At 42.9% G+C, this 24,895-nt stretch overlaps 1 protein-coding gene and 1 long non-coding RNA gene across 2 annotated transcripts in view; one reads left to right on the top strand and one right to left on the bottom strand.

Annotated features, from left to right (window-relative positions):
- The window catches only part of RBCK1 (RANBP2-type and C3HC4-type zinc finger containing 1), a 164,343-nt gene that overhangs the window by 80,992 nt on the left and 58,456 nt on the right, over window positions 1-24,895 (bottom strand). Inside the window, 1 exon segment of the mRNA XM_030212878.1 lies at window positions 10,198-10,396. Within this exon segment, the coding sequence (XP_030068738.1) occupies window positions 10,198-10,396 (199 nt within the window).
- Window positions 1,728-23,432, top strand: LOC115476484. Its single transcript, XR_003943184.1, has 3 exons — window positions 1,728-1,738; window positions 3,283-3,288; window positions 23,357-23,432. It is a non-coding gene; the product is annotated as an uncharacterized LOC115476484 (long non-coding RNA).

Raw genomic sequence — 24,895 nt, 5'->3', positions numbered from 1 at the left:
CCAAAATTAAAGACTGCATTGGCTACTGCTCCGGGTACTAGTTGCACTGCATTACCAACAAAGATATGTGGTACAGACTGATTCTAGACATATGGTATTGGGGCTGTACTCAGTCAAGTGACTAGCAGCGGAGAGGAGCACTCCATTGTGTACCTGAGTCGCAAGCGTCTTGACAGAGAGGTAGCATATGCCACTATTGAGAAAAGAATGTTTGGCCATTAGTGTGCAGCCCTTAAGAAACTGCAACCCATACCTGTATGGAGCGAGACTTTACTGTCCATATAGATCACAATCCATTGGTCTGGCTTAAACGCAGTGTCAGGATGTGAATGGGAAGCTACTCACGGTGGAGCCCTATCCCTGCAGATGTACAACTTCAATCATACAGCACCGGAAAGGCAGTGAACATGGAATGCTGATGGGAGCATAGGCGAGAGGAATGGCCAGTAGGAAAAAGGAGGTGGTCTTCAGAATTCTACACAATATTCTAATGAGGTCTTATCAAAGTCTTATACAGGGGCATCATCACTTCCTTTTTCCTACTGGCCATTCCTCTCCTTATGCTCCCAAGCATCCTTCTAGCTTTCAGGCGGGTACTAAAATGGTCAGTGGTCACTGTCATAAAGCATATGGAGACAGACTTAAGATCTCACTGTATATATTTTGGAAGAAAGGCGAGAGAGGGGAGACATGATAGAGACCTTGAAATACCTATGTGGCATAAATGCACAGGAGGCGAGTCTCTTTTAATAGAAAGGAAGCTCTGGAATGAGGGGGCATAGGATGAAGGTAAAAGGGGACAGACTCCGAAGTAACCTGAGAAAACACTTCTTAATGAAAAGGGTGGTGAATTCATGGAACACCCTCTCAGTGGTCAAGAGAGCTTGGGACAAAGTACATAGGATCTCTAAGGGAGTGATAGAAAGGGCAGATGGCATGGATGAGCAAACTAGATAGGCCATATGGTTTTCATCTGCCTACATTCTTGCGTGGGATAAGCATAAAGGAATCCTGTGCCGAAGGAATGGATCCTCAGGAGCTTAGTCAAGATCGGGAGGCGGGGCTGGTGGTTGGGAGGCGGGGATAGTGTGGGCAGACTTATCCGGTCTGTGCCAGAGACGGTTGGTGGGAAGCGGGACTGGTGGTTGGGAGGCAGGGATAGTGCTGGACAGACTTGTACGGTCTGTGCCAGAGCCGGTGGTTGGGAGGAGGGGCTGGTGGTTGGGAGGCGGGGACAGTGCTGGGCAGACTTATACGGTCTGTGCCCTGAAGAGCACAGGTACAAATCAAAGTAGGGTATACACAAAAAGCAGCAAATATAAGTTATCTTGTTGGGGCAGACTGGATGGACCGTGCAGGGTCTTTTTCTGCCGTCATCTACTATGTTACTATGTACGTTTACCGACTTTTTATCTACCTTTTCACAACAATTCTCAAGTGTAATTATTACATACTCTGGATTACAAAAGAGCTTTATTTTGTTATGGATAGGACACATTTGAATGACAGATTATCACAATTCTTTGTATCTATCTATCCGAGCAAGAGATACTGACTGAAATCTAAAAGAACTCTTTCTAATTGGATAGCAGACTGTATTAATTTTTCTTACTCAACCACAAAGAAACAAGAACTTCCACAGTGCACCTGGATTAAGTTGCCTATATATATTACATATTATGAACTCCAGAAAGAAGCTGTCTTTGGCACACTACAAGTACTACAGTAAGCATTGGTAGTAAATTTGAGAGTCTGAGATCATACTCCACATCCCTGGCTTAGGAGTGAGGTTCATTCCTGTCATGATATGCACAAAACTCTCCCATTGGAGAAATTGCCCCCAAGACAAAACTTCTTTAAAGGATATTTGCAGGGCAGCAACCTGGTCTTCTGTTCATACCTTCACGAAGCACTACTGTAATTCTTTTATTTAAAGCTTCAACTATCCACCTCCACCATTATCTATGGGTTGCAATCTTTGAGACTATAATTTTCATTGAGATATATATGTTTCTGCAACCCTTAGCTTGGGAGTCACCACTTGTGTGGCGGCAAGATCTTTGTCCATGGACAAAATTAAGATTAATTACCTGTACTGATGGTTCTCTGTGGACAGATGATCTTCCAGTCACACAATCTCCCTCCCACCCTATGCTAAAGCAAGCTTTGAAAAGAACTGACAGGATTCTCAATGGATAGTGGGAGCCCCCCCACACATGCTCAGAGATCTCTGCAGGAGATTTCTGAGCTGGAATGTGCTGTCACATCACCACTACTGTGGCTGGAAGATAATCTGTCCATGGAAAACTATTATTACAGGTATGCAACTTTATTTTCTCTGTACTTTTCCAGTAATGTGACCAGAACTAGACTTAAAGGGTTGTCTGTGCAGTAAGGCTGGTTGATGCAGCAACAGTGCTTGGTATAGAGGGAGAGAGACATTTCTATCAGATTTGGCGCAAGCCTTTTTCTTATACCAGTCTGGTACTGTTGACCCCTGAGGCAGCACAAGAAGGGTGAAACTTGGCCCAAGTCAGGCACTGTGCTAATACCTACTACTACTACTACTACTATAAATCATTTCTATAGCGCTACCAGTCGTACGCAGCGCTTCAGAATTGAACACCTCCAGTACTGTTGCTAATAAACAGTGATTTGGAGTACTTTTGACTACTTGGTGTATTCTTCGGTCTGCTCACCTTTCTGCTGGTCTGGATTTTGAAGACCAACTACTTACTTGTTTTCTGAGTATAAAATGAATCGGAGTAGTTTTTTTTAATTAGGTAGAATCATTAAACAGCCCTCATGCTGAAGCTAGTATACAATGAATTACAGTAATATTTACAATAACCTTGAGTCACTGAACAGTGCTCATGGTACAGAAGGAGGGGCATTTTCGAAAGGGACATCCAAGTTGCGATTTGGACGTCCTTGCAAAACGGCGAAATCCAAGGGCGGGGAAACCCGTATTTTCGAAACAAGATGGACGTCCATCTTTTGTTTCGAAAATACCATCAGGGACGTCTATGTCAAAAACGTCCTAATGCAAGCCATTTGGGCGTGGGAGGAGCCAGCATCTATAGTGCACTAGTCCCTCTGACATGCCAGGACAACAACCGGGCACCCTAGGGGGCACTGCAGTGGACTTCAAAAATTTGCTCCCAGGTACATAGCTCCCTTACCTTGTGTGCTGAGCCCCTCCCCACAATTCCCCCCCCCAAAACCCACTACCCACAACTGTACACCACTACCATAGCCCTTATGATGAAGGGGGGCACATAGATGTGGGTAAAGTGGGTTTTGGAGTGCTTGCTGTTTCCTCCACAAATGAAACAGGACGGGGGGGGGGGGGTATGGGCCCTGAGTCTGCCTGTCTGAAGTGCACTGCAATACCCACTAAACTGCTCCTGGGACCTGCATGCACTGTCATGGACCTGGGTTATGGACGTCTGAGGCTGGCATAGAGGCTGGCACGAATATTTTTAAAGATGTTTTTGTGAGGGTGGGAGGGGATTAGTGACCATGGGGGAGTAACGGGAGGTCTCCCCGATTCTCTCTGGTGGCATCTGGTAATTTCGGGCACTGTTTTTGTGCCCTTAGTCGTAATAAAAACACGTCCGGGTGAAAACTTCCAAGTGTCATCAGGGAGTCCTTGTTTTTTTCGATTTTGGGTCAAGGACATCCAAGTGTTAGGCACGCCTAAGTCCCGCCTTCGCTACGCCTGACACGCCCCCCTGAACTTTGGCCATCCTTGCGATGGAGTGCAGTTGGAGACATCCTAAATCGGGTTTCGATTATACCGATTTGGACATCCCTGGGAGAAGGACGTCCATCTTCCGATTTATGTCAAAAGATGGACGTCCTCTTTCGAAAATGAGCCCAATAGTATACAATGAATTACAGTAGCATTTTCAATAAACTGAACAGCGCTCCTGGTGAAGCCATTATACAATGAATTATAGTAGTCTTTTCAATAAGCTGGAGTTGTTGAACAGTGCTGCTGGTGAAGCCAGTATACAATGAATTACAGTAATATTTTCAATAAGCTGGAATTGTGGAAAAGCACTCATGGTGAAGCCAGTATACAGTGAATTACAGTAGTATTTTCAATACGCTGGAGGAGTCATTGAAAAGTGCTCATAGTGAAGCCAATATACAATTGAATTGCAGTAATAATTTCAATAAGTTGGCATCATTGAACAGTAGTCATGAAGATGCAGGTATGCAGTGAATTACTGTCATATTTTCAGTAGGCTGGAGTCATTAAACTGTGCTTGTGGTGAAGGCAGTATACATTGAATTACAGTAATAATTTGAAGAAGCTAGAGTCATTGAACATATTTAATTCCCAAAGTCTCACCTTGTATGTCTTCTAGTGCAGACCCTGCATCCTATTTGTTGCCTTTCTCTGAAACAGTTCTAGCCCATCTTTGTTCCTGAGATACTGCTTCCAAATCTGAACACAGTATTCTAGGGGAGACCTCAATAATGAGCTTTACAGGGGTATTATTGTAATTCCTCATAACTGAGTTAAGTACTGCACTCTTGAGAGAGTGGTGGATACTTGGAATGCTCTCCCGCGAGAGGTGGTAGAGATGAAAATGGTAACGGAATTCAAAAATGCGTGGGATAAACACAAAGGAATCCTGTTCAGAAGGAATGGATCCACAGAAGCTTAGCAGAGATTGGGTGGCAACACGGTAGCTGGGAAACAAAGCTAGGTCGGGCAAGACTTCTACGGTCTGTGCCCTAAAAATGGCAAGGACAAATCAAAGTCAAGTATACATATAAAATAGCACATACGAGTTTATCTTGTTGGGCAGACTGGATGGACCATACAGGTCTTTATCTGCCATCATCTTCTATGTTACGAGGAGGGGCATTTTCGATATGACGTCTAAGTCTGAATTTGGACATTTTACAAAAAACGTCCAAATTCAGAACAGAAAAAAAGGTCATTTTCAACAAAAAAAAACCATCTATCTTTCCCTTTTGAAAATACTGTTTAGAAAAATGTTTTGTGATTTGGCCGTTTTATTTTTTTGGTCCATTTTCAAACAAAAAAACATCCAAATGCAAAATGTCCAAAATAGACAAAGAGTGGCTTAATGGTTAGTACAGTGGGATTTGATCTTGGCAACATGGGTTCAATTCCCACTGCTGCTCCTTGTGACCTTGGGCAAGTCGAGTGCACGAGGGGCATTTTTGGATATGATGTCTAAGTCTGAATTTGGATGTTTTTTGTAAAACATCCAAAATCAGAACAGGAAAGGTCATTTTCTACAAAAAAAAAAAGTCTATCTTTTCCTTTTGAAAATGCTGTTTGGAAAAAATGTTTTGTGATTTGGACTTTTTATTTTTTGGCCCATTTTCAAACAAAAAACGTCCACATTTATTTATTTATTTATTATCTCATTTATACCCCACATTTTCCCAACTGTATCAGGCTTAATGTGGCTTACATCAAATCGCAGAGGTGAACGCCAATGCAGTAAATTAATCTAATACAATTGAAATAATAAGGAGGAAGGGGAAGGAATGAAAAGAACAAGGGAACCAGGGGAGAAGGGGGAGGGATGGTATGTACAAAGTTGTCAGTAGATTGAAGTGTATCAGGCAGTGGAGACATGTTGAGTCCTTGGAGTAGGCTTTTCTGAATAATATAGTCAAGAGATTTCCTGAAACTCAGATGGTTGTGGATGATTTTTATAGTTTCTGGTAAAGAATTCCATAAATGTGAGCTTATAAAGGAGAAGGATGAAGCATATGTGGATTTATACTTAAGCCCGTTGCAGTTTGGGTAATGAAGATTTAGATATGAACGGGATAGTCTCAATGCATTCCTCGGTGGTAGGTTGATTAGGTTAATCATGTAGTCAGGGACTTCTCCATAGAGAATTTTGTGTACAAGGGAACAAATTTTAAAGGTGATTCGATCTTTGACAGGAAGCCAATGTAGTTTCTCACGGAGGGGTTTTGCACTTTCAAATTTGTTTTTTCCATAGATTAATCTTGCTGCTGTATTTTGGGCTGTCTGCAGTTTCTTTAAAAGTTGCTGTTTACATCCTGCGTAAACTCCGTTATAATAATCCATGTGACATAAGACGATTGACTGTACTAGGCTGCGAAAAACCTCCCTTGGAAAAAAAGGCTTTATCCGTTTTAGCTTCCATAGCGAAAAGAACATCTTCTTTGTAGTTGAGTTTATTTGGTTATCAAGTGAAAGGTTGCGGTCAAGGATGACTCCTAATATTTGTAAACTCTCTGTGATGGGAATGTTAAGGGTGGGGGTGATTAATGTTGAAGGTCTGTACTTGTTGTGTTGAGATGATAGAATAAGGCAGTGCGTTTTTTCAGCGTTCAGTTTTAGTTTGAAAGAAGTTGACCAAGAGTACATCATGTTTAGACCCTGACTGATTTCTTTAGAGATCTCTGTCAAATCAGATCTGAAGGGAATATAAATTGTGACATCGTCCGCATAAATAAATGGGTTAAGTCCTAACTTACTTAAGGTCTTGGCTAACGGAATCATCATTATATTGAAAGTGTGGGGATAGGGTGAGCCTTGAGGGACTCCACAAACTGCTTTCCACAGTGGTGATAGAACTGAGTTGGTGATTACTAGGTAACATCTTGAAGAGAGAAATGCAGAACATACAAAATACACAAGAAAATCCATATAGAGTGAAACCATTCACATGTTCTAAGTGTGGTATAAGCGTTGGTTGTAATGTAAATCTCAAAGTGCATCAGAGAGTCCACACGGGGAAGAAACCATTTGCATGTATAGAGTGTGGTAAAAGCTTTGGTCAGAAGGTAAACCTCACAATGCACCAGAGAATACACACAGGAGTAAAACCATTTACATATTCTGAGTGTGGTAAAAGCTTTGGTTGGAAAGAAAGCCTCACATGGCATCAGAGAATCCATACAGGGATGAGGTAAAAGCTTCAGTGAATTGGGACAGGTAATTAGGGAATGTACACTCTTGCTATGAAGTATGGAAAAATAGCACTCTGGTATTTAGATATATGTAATGAGACCTCCTTTTTATCTATGGATCTGAATTCAAAGCCCAAATCTATTGATAAACAACAGACACAAGGCTCAGATGTTATAAAAAAAAAAAAAAAATAGAAAGCATGGCATCAGGTAGAATAGTGGAAAAGTGACATCCCAGGAAAGCAATAGGGCATCCTTGGGGGCACTGCAGTGGACTTTATAAAATGCTCCCAGGTACACATCTCACCATTGCTCCCTTACCTTGTCTGCTGAGCCCCCCAAAACCCACTACCCCCAACTGTACACCACTACCATAGCCCTTACAGGTGAAGGGAGCACCAATACAGGTGAAGGGAGTACAGTGGGGTTTTGGAGGACTCACAGTTTCCTCCACAAATGTAACAGGTAGGGGGAGGTAGAAGCCTGGGTCCACCTGGCTACAGTATACTGCACCACTACTAGACTACTCCAGGGACCTGTATGCTATTCTAATGGACCTGAGTATAACATCAGAGGCTGGCAAGTAATATTTTAATCACATTTTGTGGGGGTGGGAGGAGGTTAGTGACCACTGGGGGAGTAAGGGCACCTTTTTGTGTGGCCTGGAGGAGTAGCCTAGTGGTTAGTGCAGCAGACTTTGATCCATGGGTAGTGGGTTCAATTTCCACTGCAGCTATTCATTATAAAACAGGTCTAGCTCAAAACATCTAAGTTTTATTCCTGGGCGTTTTTGTTTTGTTCCATTATGGCTGAAAAAGGTCTAAGTCTTAGGAATGCCCGTCCCACCTTGAACATGCCCCTGGCACACCCCCTTGAGATTTAGACGCACTGCTGATGGACTTCAGAGAAAATATCTAAAAAGAGGTTTGAAAACAGTGATTTGGACGTTTTTGTGAGAAAAACGTCCAAATGCACTTTTTTGACGTTTTTCTCTTTTGAAAATGAGCATGTATGTCACTCTCTAGTTCAAGTAGGAGATCTCTGAACCTTTGACTGAGCTGAGCTTTATCTAGTCTTGATGGTTCGCTTTGCCCCCATTCCTTCTATTTCTTAAACTTCCTTCTCCAGTTTTATGTGCTATTTCTTCTGTAATAATCAGCAGCCTAGTATTCAGCAAGTAATTCTCCGACTCCTCTGACCTGTTGGCACCACCTGCACTTCTCTTTTAAAACAGCATAATGCTCTGAGCTACATCTTGTCAAAGATTATTACTTTCTTCCTCTCATTTTAATAACCTAAGCCTGCACCAATTTTTACTTTAAGAGCAAGCAGACAAGAAGTTTTATTACCCAGCTCATATTTGCTCTTTTTTGTTAACTGCAGCTGTATGTAAAGCATTTTATTCAGTTCTATTTATATGGCTCATTTGCCAGGGGATTAATGCAGTTTATACAACTCACAAACCCACAAACATTTTGCTCCTTTCTCTTACTCCCATGCTAGGAATTCTCTTTTAATTTTAGTCTTCATTTCTCTGGGCACATTCTGCACTCATTTGAATTATCCTGCTCAGGTGGTAATGTTAGATTAACATCACCCCCCCTCACCTTCCTATAATAAGAGGGCCCTCTGAAAAGCCTGCTAGATGCTCCTCTGTATTAGCATTTGAGGACCTTTACTCAGAACTGGAACATGTCTATAATTTATGGTAATCATATTCATATTTCCCTCATTTCTCTTATGTGGTGGGCCCTGTGGCAAATAATGCACAATAAGTGGTTTGTGTGTGCTAATCATTAGTAAATAGCCCTATGAATAATTTTATGACTATGCATTTATTATATTGTTAGCCACTTCAAGCCCTGTTTTTGGGGCAGCAAGATATAAATAACCATTGCTTTTTTTTTTCTAGAAAAAAAAGATGCCGATACTCATTCAGAATTCAACCGGGGGAGGGAGGGGAGGGGAGGGGGTAAGCAGCGCTTTTTATCAGCCAGTACAGTGTATACTAGAGAATGACATGGGGACAGAGCTTGCGGGGGACAGGGTGGGGACAATCTTTGTCCCTATGTCATTTTCTACTTTGAAGCCTGTAATGAACTGGACTGTTATTTATGTTTGAGTGATGCAGACAATGACATTTTGATGTTTTGGATTAAAACAAGCCAAACATGCTGGCCACAACTAGCAAAATTTGCATGGGGGATGCTGTACATTCTGCTACCAGCACATCTTCTAAGAAGACATCTTCTATTGAAGGAAGGATTGTGGAAGACAGGAGAGCTTGACAGTGCTTCATAGGGCATATTTCTCCCCTCTAGGGCATACAGAACGGGATGCTATTTGTACCCCTGGACATTTTAACAGGGTAGATTAGCATCCTTGAGGTAGTAGAAATCAGCTACTGTTGGGGTTGGAAGGGTAGAGGGTGGTGGTGAAGAGGGTTATTATAGCTGCTCACTGTTATTATTGTTTTCTATTTGTAATTTATACACAATAGTTGTACAGCATGTTGTTCCTTTTTATACTTTAATAAAAAGATTTAAATATAAATCATAATTGTTTGAGGTTTCTGCAGATGAGGACAGAGCCCATGGGGAAGGAGGGGGCGAGGATGGAGACAGAACCTGTGGGGACAGGGCGGGGATGGAGAAAGAACCCACAGGGATGGACAAACTTTGTCTCTGTTTCATTCTCTAGTGTATATAGCCATGTGACCTAAAATAGCTCTACCTGGAAGCATGCTACCTCTGAATCTGAGGGTTATAGGTTTGAGGCTGGCTGGTGCACCAATGGGGGACAAAAAACAATGCTGTGGGATTTTGAGTAAGAAATGTAATGGGGTGGATAGGAGATTTTTGGAAGGCAGGAAAATAGGTGCCAGTACTCTGTACCAGTGCAAACCCTGTAAATAACAGAAACTCATCTCTTCCTGTGCTACTCGCTGTTCTGACCTCAAATCTCTGCCATCATTGTCCCTCAGCCTCCATCTCTTTCAGAATGCATGGTAGAAGCACTTAACCCTTCATTTAGATTATAAACTCTTCAGGGACATGGAAATATCTATTGTACTTGAATGTAACTCACTTTGAACTACTGAGAAAAGGCATGAGCCAAATTCAAATGCCTTTACAACAGAAAATCACAAGCTCCATCCATGCCAACACCTATCCCAGCAGAAATACTAGAGCCACCATGCAGTTACAGGCCTCAACCTTTCCCACATTCATGTCATACTGAAATGCTAATACTCACCCTCTAAGAGGCGCTCTATCCTTTCTTTCTCCAAGCTGTGCTGGTTCAGTGGGGTTTGCTTGGCAGATTTTATGTACAGATAGGCAGTATCATTATCACATCGGATGCCATGATAATGCAATGTCTCTCTGTCCTTGGGCAGCCTCTGTCCTATTACCCACTGCTGCAGGCTTGGATGGAAGCCATAGTCCTTGAATATCTGCAGGGGGAGACAAACAAGAAATCCAACTGAAACCCTTTTTGTTACCATGGCAGTCTCTCTGAACACCTCATTAACACCTCATTCCCCAAAATGGAGACCCAGTGTGGTTTACGTTAATAGAAAAATGTTGTTCTTAACTGATAATTTTCTTTCCTTTCGTCCCAAAGGATTAGTCCATACTTGTAGGTTGTGCCCATCTACCAGCAGGTGGGGATAGAAAAGAAATTAGAACTTTGCCACATAGGGCTGCTGTGCACTATGTTCCATTCAGTATCTGGATATCCATGCAGTAAGAAGTTAATGGAAAGAAGTAGAACTCCTGCCTCTTTAACACATTTTTATAAACTTGAAGAACAAACAATGTTAACCGTGTGCCTAAGAAACAAGAAAATCAACAAATAACCCAACAAAACAGAAAGAAAGAGAGGGTGGGATCTGGACTAATCCTTTCAGAATAAAGGAAAGCAAATTATCAAGGAAGAACTAATTTTCCTTCCTTAGTATCTCCACCGGATAGTCCAGACTTGTGGGATGTATAAAGCAGTCCTCAAGTTGGGAGGAACACGATAACAATTTTGCAAGGACAGAAGCTCCAAAGAAAGCTTCTGCCCTAGCTGCCACATCTAAAAGATAATGCTTAGAAAATGTGTGAAATGTGGACTATGTAGCAACCCTACAAATTTCACTCTACAGAATGGGCTTCCACAAAGGGAATAATCTCTGCTTCTGTGCCTGATGATACAGGAAACCGCTGTTGTGTTGTCTGAGAGATCTCACTGGATTTTCTCAAAGATGATGAGCAAAAGAAAAAGCAAGGCTTTTCGAATGGCTCTGAGCTCTAGATGATTGATGTACCAAGAAGATTTGATGGAGGACCCATCAGCTTGGACTGACAAACATGAAAAGAGCTCCACAGCCCAATAAGCTGGCATCTGCCATGACTACAAACTAATTCTGAATTGTCAAGAGGAAGGCTGCACTGAATCCACCAGTTGACGTTGAGAGAGATGAAACGAACAGCTGAGAAGGGAACGCTGAAGTTGTCTGATGTAGAATCAGGCTCATGGAGAACTGTCAAAGGTGGAGGCTGTTGTGCCAGAACTTGAACATAGTTCCAAACCCTGGGACACGGAAGGGAAAGTAGATCCTGATTTGGGTGTGAATCTTTTGCAGATGTGCAAACAGGAAGCAATGGTTTCCATGAGTTTGTGCTGAATATCATTCTCAAATACTTGAAGATTTGTGTTGGAAACAACTTACTCCGAAGAAGAGCAGCTACCTTGGATGAAACTTGCAGACTCTCTTGATAGGAAGAGTCGCAAATCAGCCAGTCATCAAGGTATAGATGAACCTAAATTCTATCCTTGCGAAAGAAGGCTGCCACTACTATCACAACCATGGAAAAATGTCCTTGGTGATGTGGAAAGGCTGAATGTCATGGCCATAAATTGATAATGTTCTCCAAGGATTGCAAATCACAGTAATCTTCTGTGGGGAGATCAAATGGGAATATGAAAGTATGCTTCCTTGAGTCTCCCTGCTGGACTGAAACTATTATAGACTGTAATGTTCCCATTGTGAAATGCTGAATCTTTAACACTCTTTGACTCTTTTGAAGTCCAAACCCAGGTGGAAGGAATCCCCCTTCTTTGGAACTACAAAGTAAATGGAATAACTTCTGTTCCCCAATCGCATCTGGGGGGTAGGCTCTACTGTGCCTAAATGAAGAAGCTGATATTTGGTGGAGCTTTTACATAGAGATCCAAGAAAAAAATTGCAATGAAATGGGAGAAATCCAACTTTGTAACCCTGCTTATTATTTCCAAGATGCACTGGACTGAAGTAATTCTGGTCCACTCCTCATGGAACCTGGAGAGGCGTCCTGCTATGATGAAACCCGAAGAGTGACCTGAGACCCCATTATTTGGAGGCACAAAAGGCATTGATAGACTTGGAGTTTGAAGCACGAAAGAAGGCTATCTTGTTGGAAGTGCAAATGCAGAAAATAAGATTTGCCTAGTCTGTAGCACTTGGCCTCATGAAACCTAAGACGAGATAGAGAGGATTTAAAAGATGGTGTATCAGGCTGGTTTGTACCATTGTGCACTGTTGGAACTTGAACCAGCAACCTCTGGATCTCTGTGCTCACTCTCAGCTGGCTGCTTTAACCGTTAGACTATTCCTCTACATTGAAGTTCTGTAATATCACTAGCTGCAATACAATTAAAAGGTGCAAAAATGGATTAGAAAACACCTATGTGGTGCCACTTAGATATAGTGGTGGCTGGAGCTGGAATGCAATAGTTTTAGCCAATATCAGTGTGCAATACCAAAGAGTTGAGCTGCTGTGGAAAATACTTCAAGGAGAAAATAATAAAATTAAGACTCCAAACACCTACCAGCCCTACTGAATACGCCACACTCCTAGATTGTCTAGACCCAGAAGACGGAACATATCCAGCAGACAGAACCTGGACCGAATTTGAACTACTATCAGAAAACCTCATCTCTGAAACACTTAGAAGATATGCCAAATCCCACTGCAAACTAGACATATACCCAAATAGCCTCATGAAATCTGCTCCTCAACAATTCATAATAGACCTAACAAACCACGTAAACTTCATGCTACAAAACGGACTTTTCCCAAAAGAAAAAGGAAAGATTTTACTCACCCCCATACCCAAAGACACAAAGAAAAGCGCGAGGGAAATAACCAACTACAGACCAGTAGCATCCATACCACTAATAACCAAAATAACCGAAGGAATTGTATCTAAACAACTCACAAACTATCTAAACAAATACTCAATACTACATGATGCCCAATCAGGATTTCGATCGAACCACAGCACGGAAACAGTATTAATTACCCTCAAGACTAAATTCAAACAAATGATTGCAACCGGCAACAATATACTCCTCCTACAATTTGACATGTCTAGTGCCTTCGACATGGTAGACCACGGAATCCTATTACACATACTTGAATACTTTGGCATAGGAGGAAATGTCCTAAACTGGTTCAAGGGGTTCCTAACCCAACGTTCATACCAAGTCACATCAAATTCAGCCACGTCTGCCGCATGGACACCTGAATGTGGGGTACCACAAGGATCACCTCTCTCACCAACCATCTTCAACCTAATGATGACCCCTTTGGCAAAACTCCTATCAAACCATAACCTCAACCCATATATCTATGCCGATGATGTAACAATATACATCCCTTTCAAACAAGACATCAAAGAAATATTCAATGAAATCAACCAAAGTCTACGCATCATGAACACCTGGGCAGATGCATTTCGTTTGAAACTAAATGCAGAAAAAACCCAATGCCTGATACTTACCTCCCAATACAACACGAACGAATTCACTGCAATAAATACACCTAACCTAAGCCTTCCAATCTCAGAAACGTTAAAAATCCTTGGAGTTACTATCGACCGACACCTAACACTCGAAACCCATGCAAATAACACAACCAAAAAGATGTTCTACTGCATGTGGAAACTGAAAAGAATAAGACCATTCTTCCCAAGATCCGTCTTCCGCAGCCTAGTACAATCCCTCGTACTCAGCCACCTGGATTACTGCAACTCACTGTACGCCGGATGCAAAGAGCAAATCTTGAGGAAACTGCAAACAGCCCAGAATACAGCAGCCAGACTCATCTTTGGAATACCAAAATATGAAAGTGCAAAATCCTTACGAGAGAAGTTACACTGGCTTCCACTCAAGGAACGAATCACGTTCAAAGTATGCACATTAGTCCACAAAATTATTCACGGCGAAGCCCCAGCCTACATGTCTGAGTTAATCGACTTACCACCCAGAAACGCTAAGAGATCATCCCGAACCTTCCTCAACCTCCACTTCCCTAACTGCAAGGGCCTGAAATACAAAACGCTGCACGCATCAACCTTTACCTACATGAGCACGCAGTACTGGAATGAACTACCGCGGAATCTGAAAACGATCTACGAACAAACCAACTTCCGTAAATCACTAAAGACACATCTTTTTGATAAAATCTATGGAAGAAACCACAACACATAAAGCTCACACTCACTGTTCAGTTATACATCAATACATCTACTTATGAATTCTTAACCCTAATCTTACTACACCCAAACATTTACTCACAGAAAAATATATACCATTTGCTTCATATAACGCCCCTTAATTTCCTGTTGTCTCCTTCCAATGTCTCAATGTTCTTTCAATTGATTTACTCCTAACGAATTTGATTTTGACTCGTTTAACTCTTCACAATGTAATCCATAACCTGAATTGTAACAAATTGTATTTCCACACTGAACCCGCAAAAAGGTGGGAAAATGTGGGATACAAATGCAATAAATAAATAAATAAATAAATAAAACCAACACAGCTAGCCTTTAGCACTGTAGCATAGTGTTTGCTGTCCCAGCCATGCAATGAACTGCTTCTCAAGGCAAGCAACATATGAGACTGAAGTAAAATATGCCCCACAAACCAGCCTTGAACCTGTGACCTTCAAGTTGGAAGCCAGCCACCTCCCAGAATAAGGTATTTTAACTCTCAAAGCACTTGTAACACTGTACTTGGAGAAAATCCCACCATGGCAGCACTGAGGTTCCCACTCTTCCATGGAGATCAGGAGAGGACCTCAACCCCTTAGAGGGGGTTATGAAGGAGCGAAATGGCCCTGCATAAAAATACTATGTGCAGTGTACATGCTACATGGCACTTTCAAACCTGAACATTAAAATACAGACTTTAGCTAACTCATCTTTCACTGCTGAAGCCTTTTGCTAAGCAGTGTTGTATAATAACTAAGTAAAAGTAACTAGTTACTGTACTTAAATAAACATTTTGTTACTTTTACTTGTAAAGAAATACATTTGATACTTTTTACTGAAGTAATAATTTTGCCAATTTTTACTACTTTTACTCAGTTACATCTGATGTCTGTAGTTAAAATTAAAAAGTACAAGTGGAAGAGAGATGTAAATGATGATTCCTCAGTAAACCAAATGAAGCAGCAAATCCAGGCACAGGATTATGCTATTGCAAACCTCGTCACACAAACAGTGGATCATCAGACCTTAATATTGCTGTCAGTAAAAAAGCCTATAAGAACAGTGGAGTTGCATGTGGTTGTTGAAATGGTTACTGGTCTCGGACAAACAGAACAGAGATGATTTGGTCATTTTGAAGCGGAGATGAAGCTGAAGCTGGTTGCAATTCTTGGTGTGCAACTAGCAAAGAAGCACAAGGAGCCTTCAAATTACAGCCATCTCAGCTTTTAATTATTATCAAACCCTGACATGGTCTGTATTTCAGCTAAAATTCAGTTCAGGGGTCTATAGATGCTGTCAAAATCCAAGGATAATCACTTATCTACTGTAAGAAAATCCCTTGGTGTCAGATTCAAAACTAATAAAGAGGAAAGGTCCCACTGAACTTTCTTTCTGAGAAGTTCTGAGAGAAGAGGACATTTCTCTGGTAAGTGAACACTATTTTGCTTTGTGCTTTGGGAACGTATTGGGGGTTTAAGGAGAACTGTAGGTTAGTGATAGGCAAAATAAAATATAAAAAAGCAAATTTTATCAACTAATCTCCATAGTCTTTCCCCTTAGTTTTAAAAACTTTGTACCACAGCATTAACAGGACTCTAGCTGGCACTGCAGGATCTAGTTTAGTTTAAGGGTAAATAAAAAGAGAGAGAGAGGAAAAGCAAGCAGGACCTAGTTTAGTATTAAGGGGGGAATAAAAAAAGAGAGAGAGAAAGCAAGCATTATTACTAGTTGCCGTGGAGAGGCCTAATCGAACACGAACGCCCATCTCCATGGCCGTCTATGTCCAAAAACAGGTACGTGAAGAAACGGGACAGACCGTATTTTCGAAAAAAATGGGCGTCCATCTTTTGTTTCGAAAATACGGTTTGGACTGACCGAATGCCATGAATTTGGTCCTTTCTGAGCTGGGTGGGTTTTTTTTTTTTTGCGATAATGGAAAATAAAAACGTCCAGCTTAGAAACATCCTAATCCAAGCCATTTGGTCATTGGAGGGACAAATGTACAACACTGCCATAGCTCTTAGGGGTGAAGGGGGCAACTACATGTGGGTACAGTGGGTTTCAGAGGCCTCCTATTTACCACCACAAGTCGTTTACAGGTGGGGGGGGGGATGATGGGCCTGGGTCTGCCTGGTGAGTGCACTGCAGTACCCACTAAAAGTGCTCCAGGGACAGGGCTTGTTGCTGCTGTATAACCTTGGCACACCAGTTGACACCTGAAGACTAATCTCGCTGAAAACGTCCCTTTATTTGAATAAGCACGTTTACTCACAGTTAACTGCAGATCAGAGGTTGTGCCCCACTGGCAAAGAGTCTCGCAGTAGGCCATTAATCCATCTCATCCTCTCGATCTATCCGCCGCTTTTGAAACAATCAATCATGACTTACTTCTTGCCAGACTGTCCTCATTTGGGTTCCAGGGCTCTGTCCTCTCCTGGTTCTCCTTCTATCTCTCCACGCACCTTTAGAGTTCACTCTCATGGATCTTCCTCCACCCCCATCCCGCTACCTGTTGGTGTTCCCCAGGGATCTGTCCTTGGACCCCTTCTCTTCTCAATCTACACCTCTTCCCTGGGCTCCCTGATCTCATCTCATGGTTTCAGTATCATCTCTCTGCTGATGACACCAAGCTGTATCTCTCCCAACACAGACATCACCGCGGAGACCCAGGCAAAGGTATCAGCATGATCATCCGACCATTGCTGCCTGGATGTCCAACTGCCACCTGAAACTGAACATATCCAAGACCGAGCTCATCGTCTTTCCACCAAAACCCACTTCTCCTCTTCCTCCACTTTCTATTGTAACCCTATGGGTTAAAGTTTAAAAGATTACCTGGCTCCTGGATCTGGTGTAGAGACAGTGAGCAGTGCAGAGGCTTGTGCTGTGTATGACATAGACAGAGTTCCAAATGTTACTGTTAGGCAGTTGGGAGGTAAGTTGTAAAGCTGACAAGACCTGTAGTGACGGTCTCTGGTCAGCTGGGGTACAAAAAAACGTTTAGAAGCTGATTAAATGGATTTTGAGAGCTGTTTATGTGATGAGAGTGTGTTTTGAATTAATTAATGATTAAGTTTTAAAAGCCCCGCGTGGTTTTGTGGCTTTTGAGTGGTGACTGAAGCTGAGTGTTTAAGTGAAAGCATTAACTTCAAAATAAGTTAATAATTCAGACAAACAGCACAGGTTTGATAATCTGAGAGGGTTTGGTCATTTAATAATCTGTCCCACTAGGTGCACGTGTCTAAGGTGACAGCACTAGTGCACTTTTATTACCGTGATTTTAAAAAGGGCTTTGTGAGAGATATATGAGGGAAAAAAACCTGCATATCTTAAATTAAATTACTTTAAAGATAGAAAAAGTAATTATATTGTTTAAAAGTTTTTGGTGGATATAGAACAGCTGTGAAGTTCTGAAATAAGAACTTAAAGTTTTCTGAAGTGTGTAGTAGTCTCAGTAGGTTTGGCGGTGAATATATTATTCTACTGAGACACTTTAAAATGCTGAGGAATATTCTTTGTGGGAGGGTTTAGAATAGGGTTAAATAATTATATGTTTATTTTAATGGGAAAGCTAGTTAGGGAAGTGACTTAAACGTTCTAAGAAAAAGGTTATATAATATTCTGTACTAGATAGGGTTTAGGGTTTCTTTTATTGATTTTTAAAGATTAGGATAGTAGGTGCGGATTCCTGGTTCCATCTGAGGTCAGCACATCTTCTTATCATACTCTCTGTTTGGAGAGAGGAGAGGAGTGAAGAGGTGACGCATCTGTACAGCTGCAGAGACACTGGGCCCACGCAAGAAAGAGAATTTCAACTGGAAGCCAAGGACTGAGCTAAGTGGGTGACCCAAATAAATAAATAAAAGAATACTTACCTGCGGTCTGTGAAGAAAGTTTGCATTTCACTGTAATGTTTTATAATTTAATATTCTAGAAAAGGATGTTTGGGGTATGCATAGGGGACTAATTGGAAGGATTATTTATTGTCTTAAATATATCAATAGAAATCAAACAAAATAAAACATGGAAAAGAAAATAAGATGATACCTTTTTTATTGGACATAACTTAATACATTTCTTGATTAGCTTTCGAAGGTCGCCCTTCTTCCTCAGATCGGAAATAGACATTTGTTTACTTCTGATCTGAGGAAGAAGGGCGACCTTCGAAAGCTAATCAAGAAATGTATTGTTATGTTCAATAAAAAAGGTATCATCTTATTTTCTTTTCCATGTTTTATTTTGTTTGATTTCTATTGATAACCTTAAGAGTGGACTAACACGGCTACCACACTCCTTGTCTTAAATAAAAATTCATATATTAAATTTTTATTGAGTTTTTTTGTATCCTTCCCTTTCTCCTGAGTCAGGTATTATGGTACTCGGCTCTGACTATAAAAGGAAGGGATTTTAGAACCTTATTGAGGTTTGTGAATTGACTCAGGAGAGGGGCCGGGTTACACTATCTCAGTTGATAACACCCTCATCCTCCCCGTCTCATCTGCCCGCAACCTCGGAGTCATCTTTGACTCCTCCCTCTCCTTCTCTGCGCATATCCAGCAGATAGCCAAGACCTGTCGCTTCTTCCTCTTTAACATCAGCAAAATTCTCCCTTTCCTCTCTGAATACACCACCCGAACTCTCGTCCACGCTCTCATTACCTCTCACCTTGACTACTGCAACTTACTCCTCACCGGCCTCCCACTTAGCCATCTATCCCCCCCTTCAATCTGTTCAGAACTCTGCTGCACGTCTTATATTCCGCCAGAACTGATATACTCATATCACCCGTCTCCTCAGGTCACTTCACTGGCTTCCAATCAGATACCGCATTCAATTCAAGCTTCTCCTTCTTACCTACAAATGCACTCAGTCTGCCGCCCCTCACTACCTTTCTACCCTCATCTCCCCTTACGTTCCCACCCGAAACCTCCGTTCACAGGACAAATCCCTCCTCTCAGTACCCTTCTCCACCACCGCCAACTCCAGGCTCCACTCATTCTGCCTCGCCTCACCCTATGCTTGGAACAACCTTCCTGAGCCCTTACGCCAAGCCCCCTCCCTACCCATCTTCAAGTCTTTGCTTAAAGCCCACCTCTTCAATGCTGCGTTCGGCACCTAACTCTTACCGTTCAGTAATCCTGACTGCCCCAATTTGACTGCCCCTTTCGGACTGACTGTTCACTTGTCTTTTAGATTGTAAGCTCCTTGAGCAAGGACTGTCCCTCTATGTTAAATTGTACAGCGCTGCGTAACCCTAGTAGCGCTTTAGAAATGTTAAGTAGTAGTAGTAGTAGTAGGTCCGAGCTGGCAGAATGGTGTACAATGCCCTCTTTCAGCAACATTCAAGGTAAGAACTAAGTGCTATAACGTGGCTAACACATGAACAGGATCTAAAACTGGCTTACAAAAATGACCACTACCTCATGGACTACCGGAAACAAAACAGGGCACACTCTGACCCAGTAAGCAGAGGGAAAAGCACCACGGGAGTATAGCCTACCAATTACCAACATCGTGAGCATTTAACACAAGCTAGTGGAATCACGGAGCCCAATACCCTACACTCACCACAATGCACTGCTGATGTGACTCTGCAGTGCCCTTAACAGAAAAGGTGTCACACTCACCTGAGACCCACATCAGAACCAGGAAAAGGCTATCAGAGGATAGAACACATTCTGCTGTCATGGAGGTGGGTACGGAATTTGAGGCTGGCATACAGGCTGGCAAAAAAAGTTTGTAAAGTGGGTTTTTTTTTTGGTGGGAGGGGGTTAGTGACCACTGGGGGACTCAGGGCAGGTGATTCCCTCCAGTGGTCATCTGGTCAGTTGGGGCACTTTTTTGGGACTTGTTTGTGAAAAAAAGGGTCCAAAAATAGTGACCCAAAATCGCGGTTAAAACGCCTTTTTTTTTTCAATTATTAGCTAAAGACGCTCATCTCTCCTCGGCCGATAACCACGCCCCAGTTCCACCTTTCCACACCTCCGACACGCCCCCGTCAACTTTATTTGTTCCTGCAATGGAGGATGGCGGGAGGCGGAGCTGTGGGAGAGTAGAGAGAAAGGAACAGGAAGGGAGGGGGCTGGGGCTGCTAAAATTTGGAGTTTTCGTGCAGGGGGAAGCAGGGAGCAGCAGGGGGAGGGGCAAGGCCGTCCATACAGGACGCTCCTGACGAGCGCCTTTGCCCCCTCCTGATCCTTTTTTGATTTATGTTTTTAGTTTTCTATTTAATGCAGGGGGAAGCGGGGAGTCACGTGTTTGTCTTTTTTGTTGTTGTTGTTGTTGTTTTGACGTTTGTGGCATGCGCAGAGCAGCCAGCAAAACGCTTGGCTGCTCTGCGCATGCTTTAGGGGCTGATTATCGATGGGCCCACTTTAACGAATGTTTAATACATTGTACTTTTCAATACCGCACCGAACATGTGCGACTTGTTTTTTTGGTGCATTCTTCGTTTTTTCAAATTCGTTAAGGACTTTTACGTTTTAGATTTTTTTACGTTTGGTTGATGCATCTGGGCCTGAGTGTCACATGTATGATTATCTCCCAGTTGGTGAGATGTCATATGTGTGTGCCCGATGCAAAGAGCTCCTAACTCTCAGAGAACGTGTCCGTTCTCTTGAGGCTAGAGTAGCAGACTTTGTGGAGCTGAGGGAGATAGAGAGGTACATAGAGGAGACCTACAGAGATGTTGTAGAGAAGTCCCACCTCCAGTCTGGTAGCCCCTGTGCTACCTTGGGAGGTCTCCTAGAAGGAGAGCATCACCCTGGTGAAGTAGGAAGTACTCCTGTAGCCAGGACCTGCCCACCAGAAGATGTACTATCCTCTCGCACCGAGGATATGTCTCCAAGTGCTGCCCGGAAGGGAAGGGTTAGGGCAGCTGTTGTAGTTGGTGATTCGATCATTAGGCATATAGATAGCTGGGTGGCTGGTGGACGTGAGGATCGCCTGGTGACTTGCCTGCCTGGTGCGAAGGTGGCAGACCTCACGTGTCACCCAGATAGGATTTTAGATAGTGCTGCGGAGGAGTCGGCTGTCTTGGTACATGTGGGTACCAATGACATAGGAAAATGTGGGAGAGAGGCTCTGGAAGCCAAATTTAGACTCTTAGATAAAAAGCTCAAATCCAGAACCTCTAGAGTAGCATTTTCTGAAATGCTACACATTCCATGCGCAGGGCCCAATAGACAGGCAGAGCTCCGGAGCCTCAATGCGTGGATGAGACGATGGTGCAAGGAGGAGGATTTTAGAAATGTTAGGAACTGGGCAACATTCTGGGGAAGGGAGAGCCTATTCCGAAAGGATGGGCTCCACCATAACCAGGGTGGGACCAGGCTGCTGGCATCGGCATTTAAAAAGGAGATAGAGCAGCTTTTAAACGAGAAACAGGGAGAAGGCCGACAGTCGCTCAAAAGCGCATGGTTCAGGATAAGTTATCTTTCAAAGACATCACCAAAACAGGAAAGATAGGGTATCCTGATAGTGAGGTTGCAAAAGAGACCATAGTAGATCAGGTGTCCTTAAATAAAAATAAAAAACAGACAAAAGATTGCAAATTAATACTGTCAAGTACTGAGCATGATGTAAATAGGAACAACAAACATAGTTTGAAATGTCTATATGCGAATGCCAGGAGCCTAAGAAATAAGATGGGAGAGTTAGAATATATTGAACTAAATTAAAAATGAGATAGAATAGGAATCTCTGAGACCTGGTGGAAGGAGGATAACCAGTGGGACACTGTCATACTGGGGTACAAATTATATCGTAGTGGTAGGGTGGAGGGGTAGCATTGTATATTAACGAGAGCCTTGAATCAAATAGATTGAAAATTCTGCAGGAAACAAAACACTTCTTGAAATCCCTACGGATTGAAATTCCATGTGAAAAGGGGAACAGGACAGTGATAGGAGTGTACTACCATCCACCTGGCCAGGATGAACAGATGGATGCAGAAATGTTAAAGGAAATTAGGGACGCAAACAAACTGGGCAACACAATAATAATGGGTGATTTCAATTACCCCGATACTGACTGGGTAAATGTAACATCAGGGCCCGCTAGGGAGGTAAAATTCCTTGATGAAATCAAGGACAGCTTTATGGAGCAGCTGGTACAGGAGCCAACGCGAGAAGGAAAAATTCTAGACCTAGTCTTTAGTGGAGCGGGAGGTAATGGTGCTGGGGCTGCTTGATAACAGTGATCATAATATGATTGGATTTGATATTAGCTTTGAATTAAGTATACATAGGAAATTCAGTTTTGGAGGCCATATCTTGCTAAGGATGTAAAAAGAATTGAAGCGGTGCAAAGAAAAGCTATGAGAACGGTATGGGATTTGCGTTACGACGTATGAGAAGAGACTTGCTGACCTGAACATGTATACCCTAGAGGAAAGGAGAAACAGGGGTGATATGATACAGACGTTCAAATATTTGAAAGGTATTAATCTGCAAAGGAACCTTTTCCGGAGATGACAAGAGGACATGAAAGGAGACTGAAAGGGGGCAGACTCAAGAAAAATGTCAGGAAGTATTTTTTCACGGAGAGAGTGGTGGATACTTGGAATGCCCTCCTGTGGGAGGTAGTGGAGATGAAAACGGTAACGGAATTCAAACATGCGTGGGATAAACATAAAGGAATCCTGTTCAGAAGGAAGGGATCCTCAGAAGTTTAGCCGAGATTGGGTGGCGGAGCCGGTGGTGGGAGGCGGAGCTGGTGGTTGGGAGGCGGGGCTAGTGCTGGGCAGACTTCTACGGTCTGTGCCCTGAAAATGACAGATACAAATCAAGGTAAAGTATACACAAAAAGTAGCACATATGAGTTTATCTTGTTGGGCAGACTGGATGGACCGTGCAGGTCTTTTTCTGCTGTCATCTACTATGTTACTAAGAGGGCCATAATCGAACGGGGCCAGCCATCTATAAGGGTGGCCATCTGTAACGCTGGCCCCGTCAAGCGGCATACCCATCTTTGGTTTCGATAATACGGTCGGGGCTGGCCAAATCTCAACATTTGGCCTGCCCTTAGAGATTGCCGGCGTTAGAGATGGCTGCCATTGTTTTTTGCTGATAATGGAAACTAATGGCGGCCATCTCAAACCCGGCCAAATCCAAGGCATTTGGTCGTGGGAGGAGTCAGCATTTGTAGTGCACTGGTCCCCCTCGCATGCCAGGACACCAACCGGGCACACTAGGGGGCACTGCAGTGGACCACAAATTGATCCCAGGTACATAGCTCCCTTACCTTGTGTGCTGAGCCCCCCAAATCCCCCCAAAACCCACTCCCCACAATTGTACACCACTACCATAGCCCTTAGGGATGAAGGGGGGCACCTACATGTGGGTACAGTGGGTTTTGGGGAGTTGGAGGGCTCCCATTTACCACCACAAGTGTAACAGGTGGGGGGGATGGGCCTGGGTCCGCCTGCCTGAAGTGCACTGCACCCACTAAAACTGCTCCAGGGACAAGCATACTGCTCTCATGGAGCTGGGTATGACATTTGAGGCTGGCAAAAAACTGTTTTTTATATTTTTTTGGGGGGTGGGAGTAAGGGGAGGTCATCCCCCATTCCCTCTGGTGGTCATCTGGTCAGTTGGGGCACCTTTTTGAGGCTTAGTCGTGAACAAAAAGGGACCAAGAAAAGTCGGCCAAATGCTCGTCAGGGCCGGCTTTGGCCGATAATGGAAAAAAGAAAGCCAGCCCTGACGAACTATGTACCTGGGATCAATTTTTCCATTATCGGCCAAAGCTGGCCATCTCTTAACCATGCCCCCATCCCGCCTTCAGTACACTGCTGACACGCCCCTTTGAACTTTCGCCGGCTCTGCGATGGAAAGCAGTTGAAGCCGGCCAAAATCGGCTTTCGATTATACCGATTTGGCTGGCTTTAGGAGAAGGCTGGCCATCTCCCGGTTTGTGTCGGAAGATGGCCGGCCTTCTCGTTCAAAAATAAGCAGGTATGTTACTATGTTAGCGTTTAACTTTAAAAAAGGAGACTATGATAAAATGAGAAGAATGGTGGGAAAAAAACTTAGAGGAGCGGCTGCGAGGGTCAAAAATTTACATCAGGCGTGGATGCTGTTCAAAAACACCATCCTGGAAGACCAGGCCAAATATATTCCGCTTATTAAAAAAGGAGGACGGAAGACCAAACAACAGCCGGTGTGGTTAAAAAGTGAGGTGAAGGAAGCTACTAGAGCTAAAAGAAAATCCTTCAGAAAATGGAAGAAGGAACTGACTGCATTTGACTTGACATTCCTTATGCTGTTTCTTATTATTTTCAAAGTGCTGATAAGGAAGGCTAAGAGGGACTTAGAAAAAAAGATTGTGTTGGAGGCCAAAACACATAGTAAAAATTTTTTTTAGGTATATTAAAAGCAGGAAGTCGGCAAAAGAATCGGTTGGACCGCTAGATGACCGAGGAGTAAAA

The sequence above is a fragment of the Microcaecilia unicolor genome, chromosome 8 (assembly GCF_901765095.1).
Source record: "Microcaecilia unicolor chromosome 8, aMicUni1.1, whole genome shotgun sequence".
NCBI classification, from domain to species: Eukaryota; Metazoa; Chordata; class Amphibia; order Gymnophiona; family Siphonopidae; genus Microcaecilia; species Microcaecilia unicolor.
The sequence above is the reverse complement of the archived record's forward strand: the minus strand, read 5'-3'. Positions and strand labels throughout refer to the sequence as shown.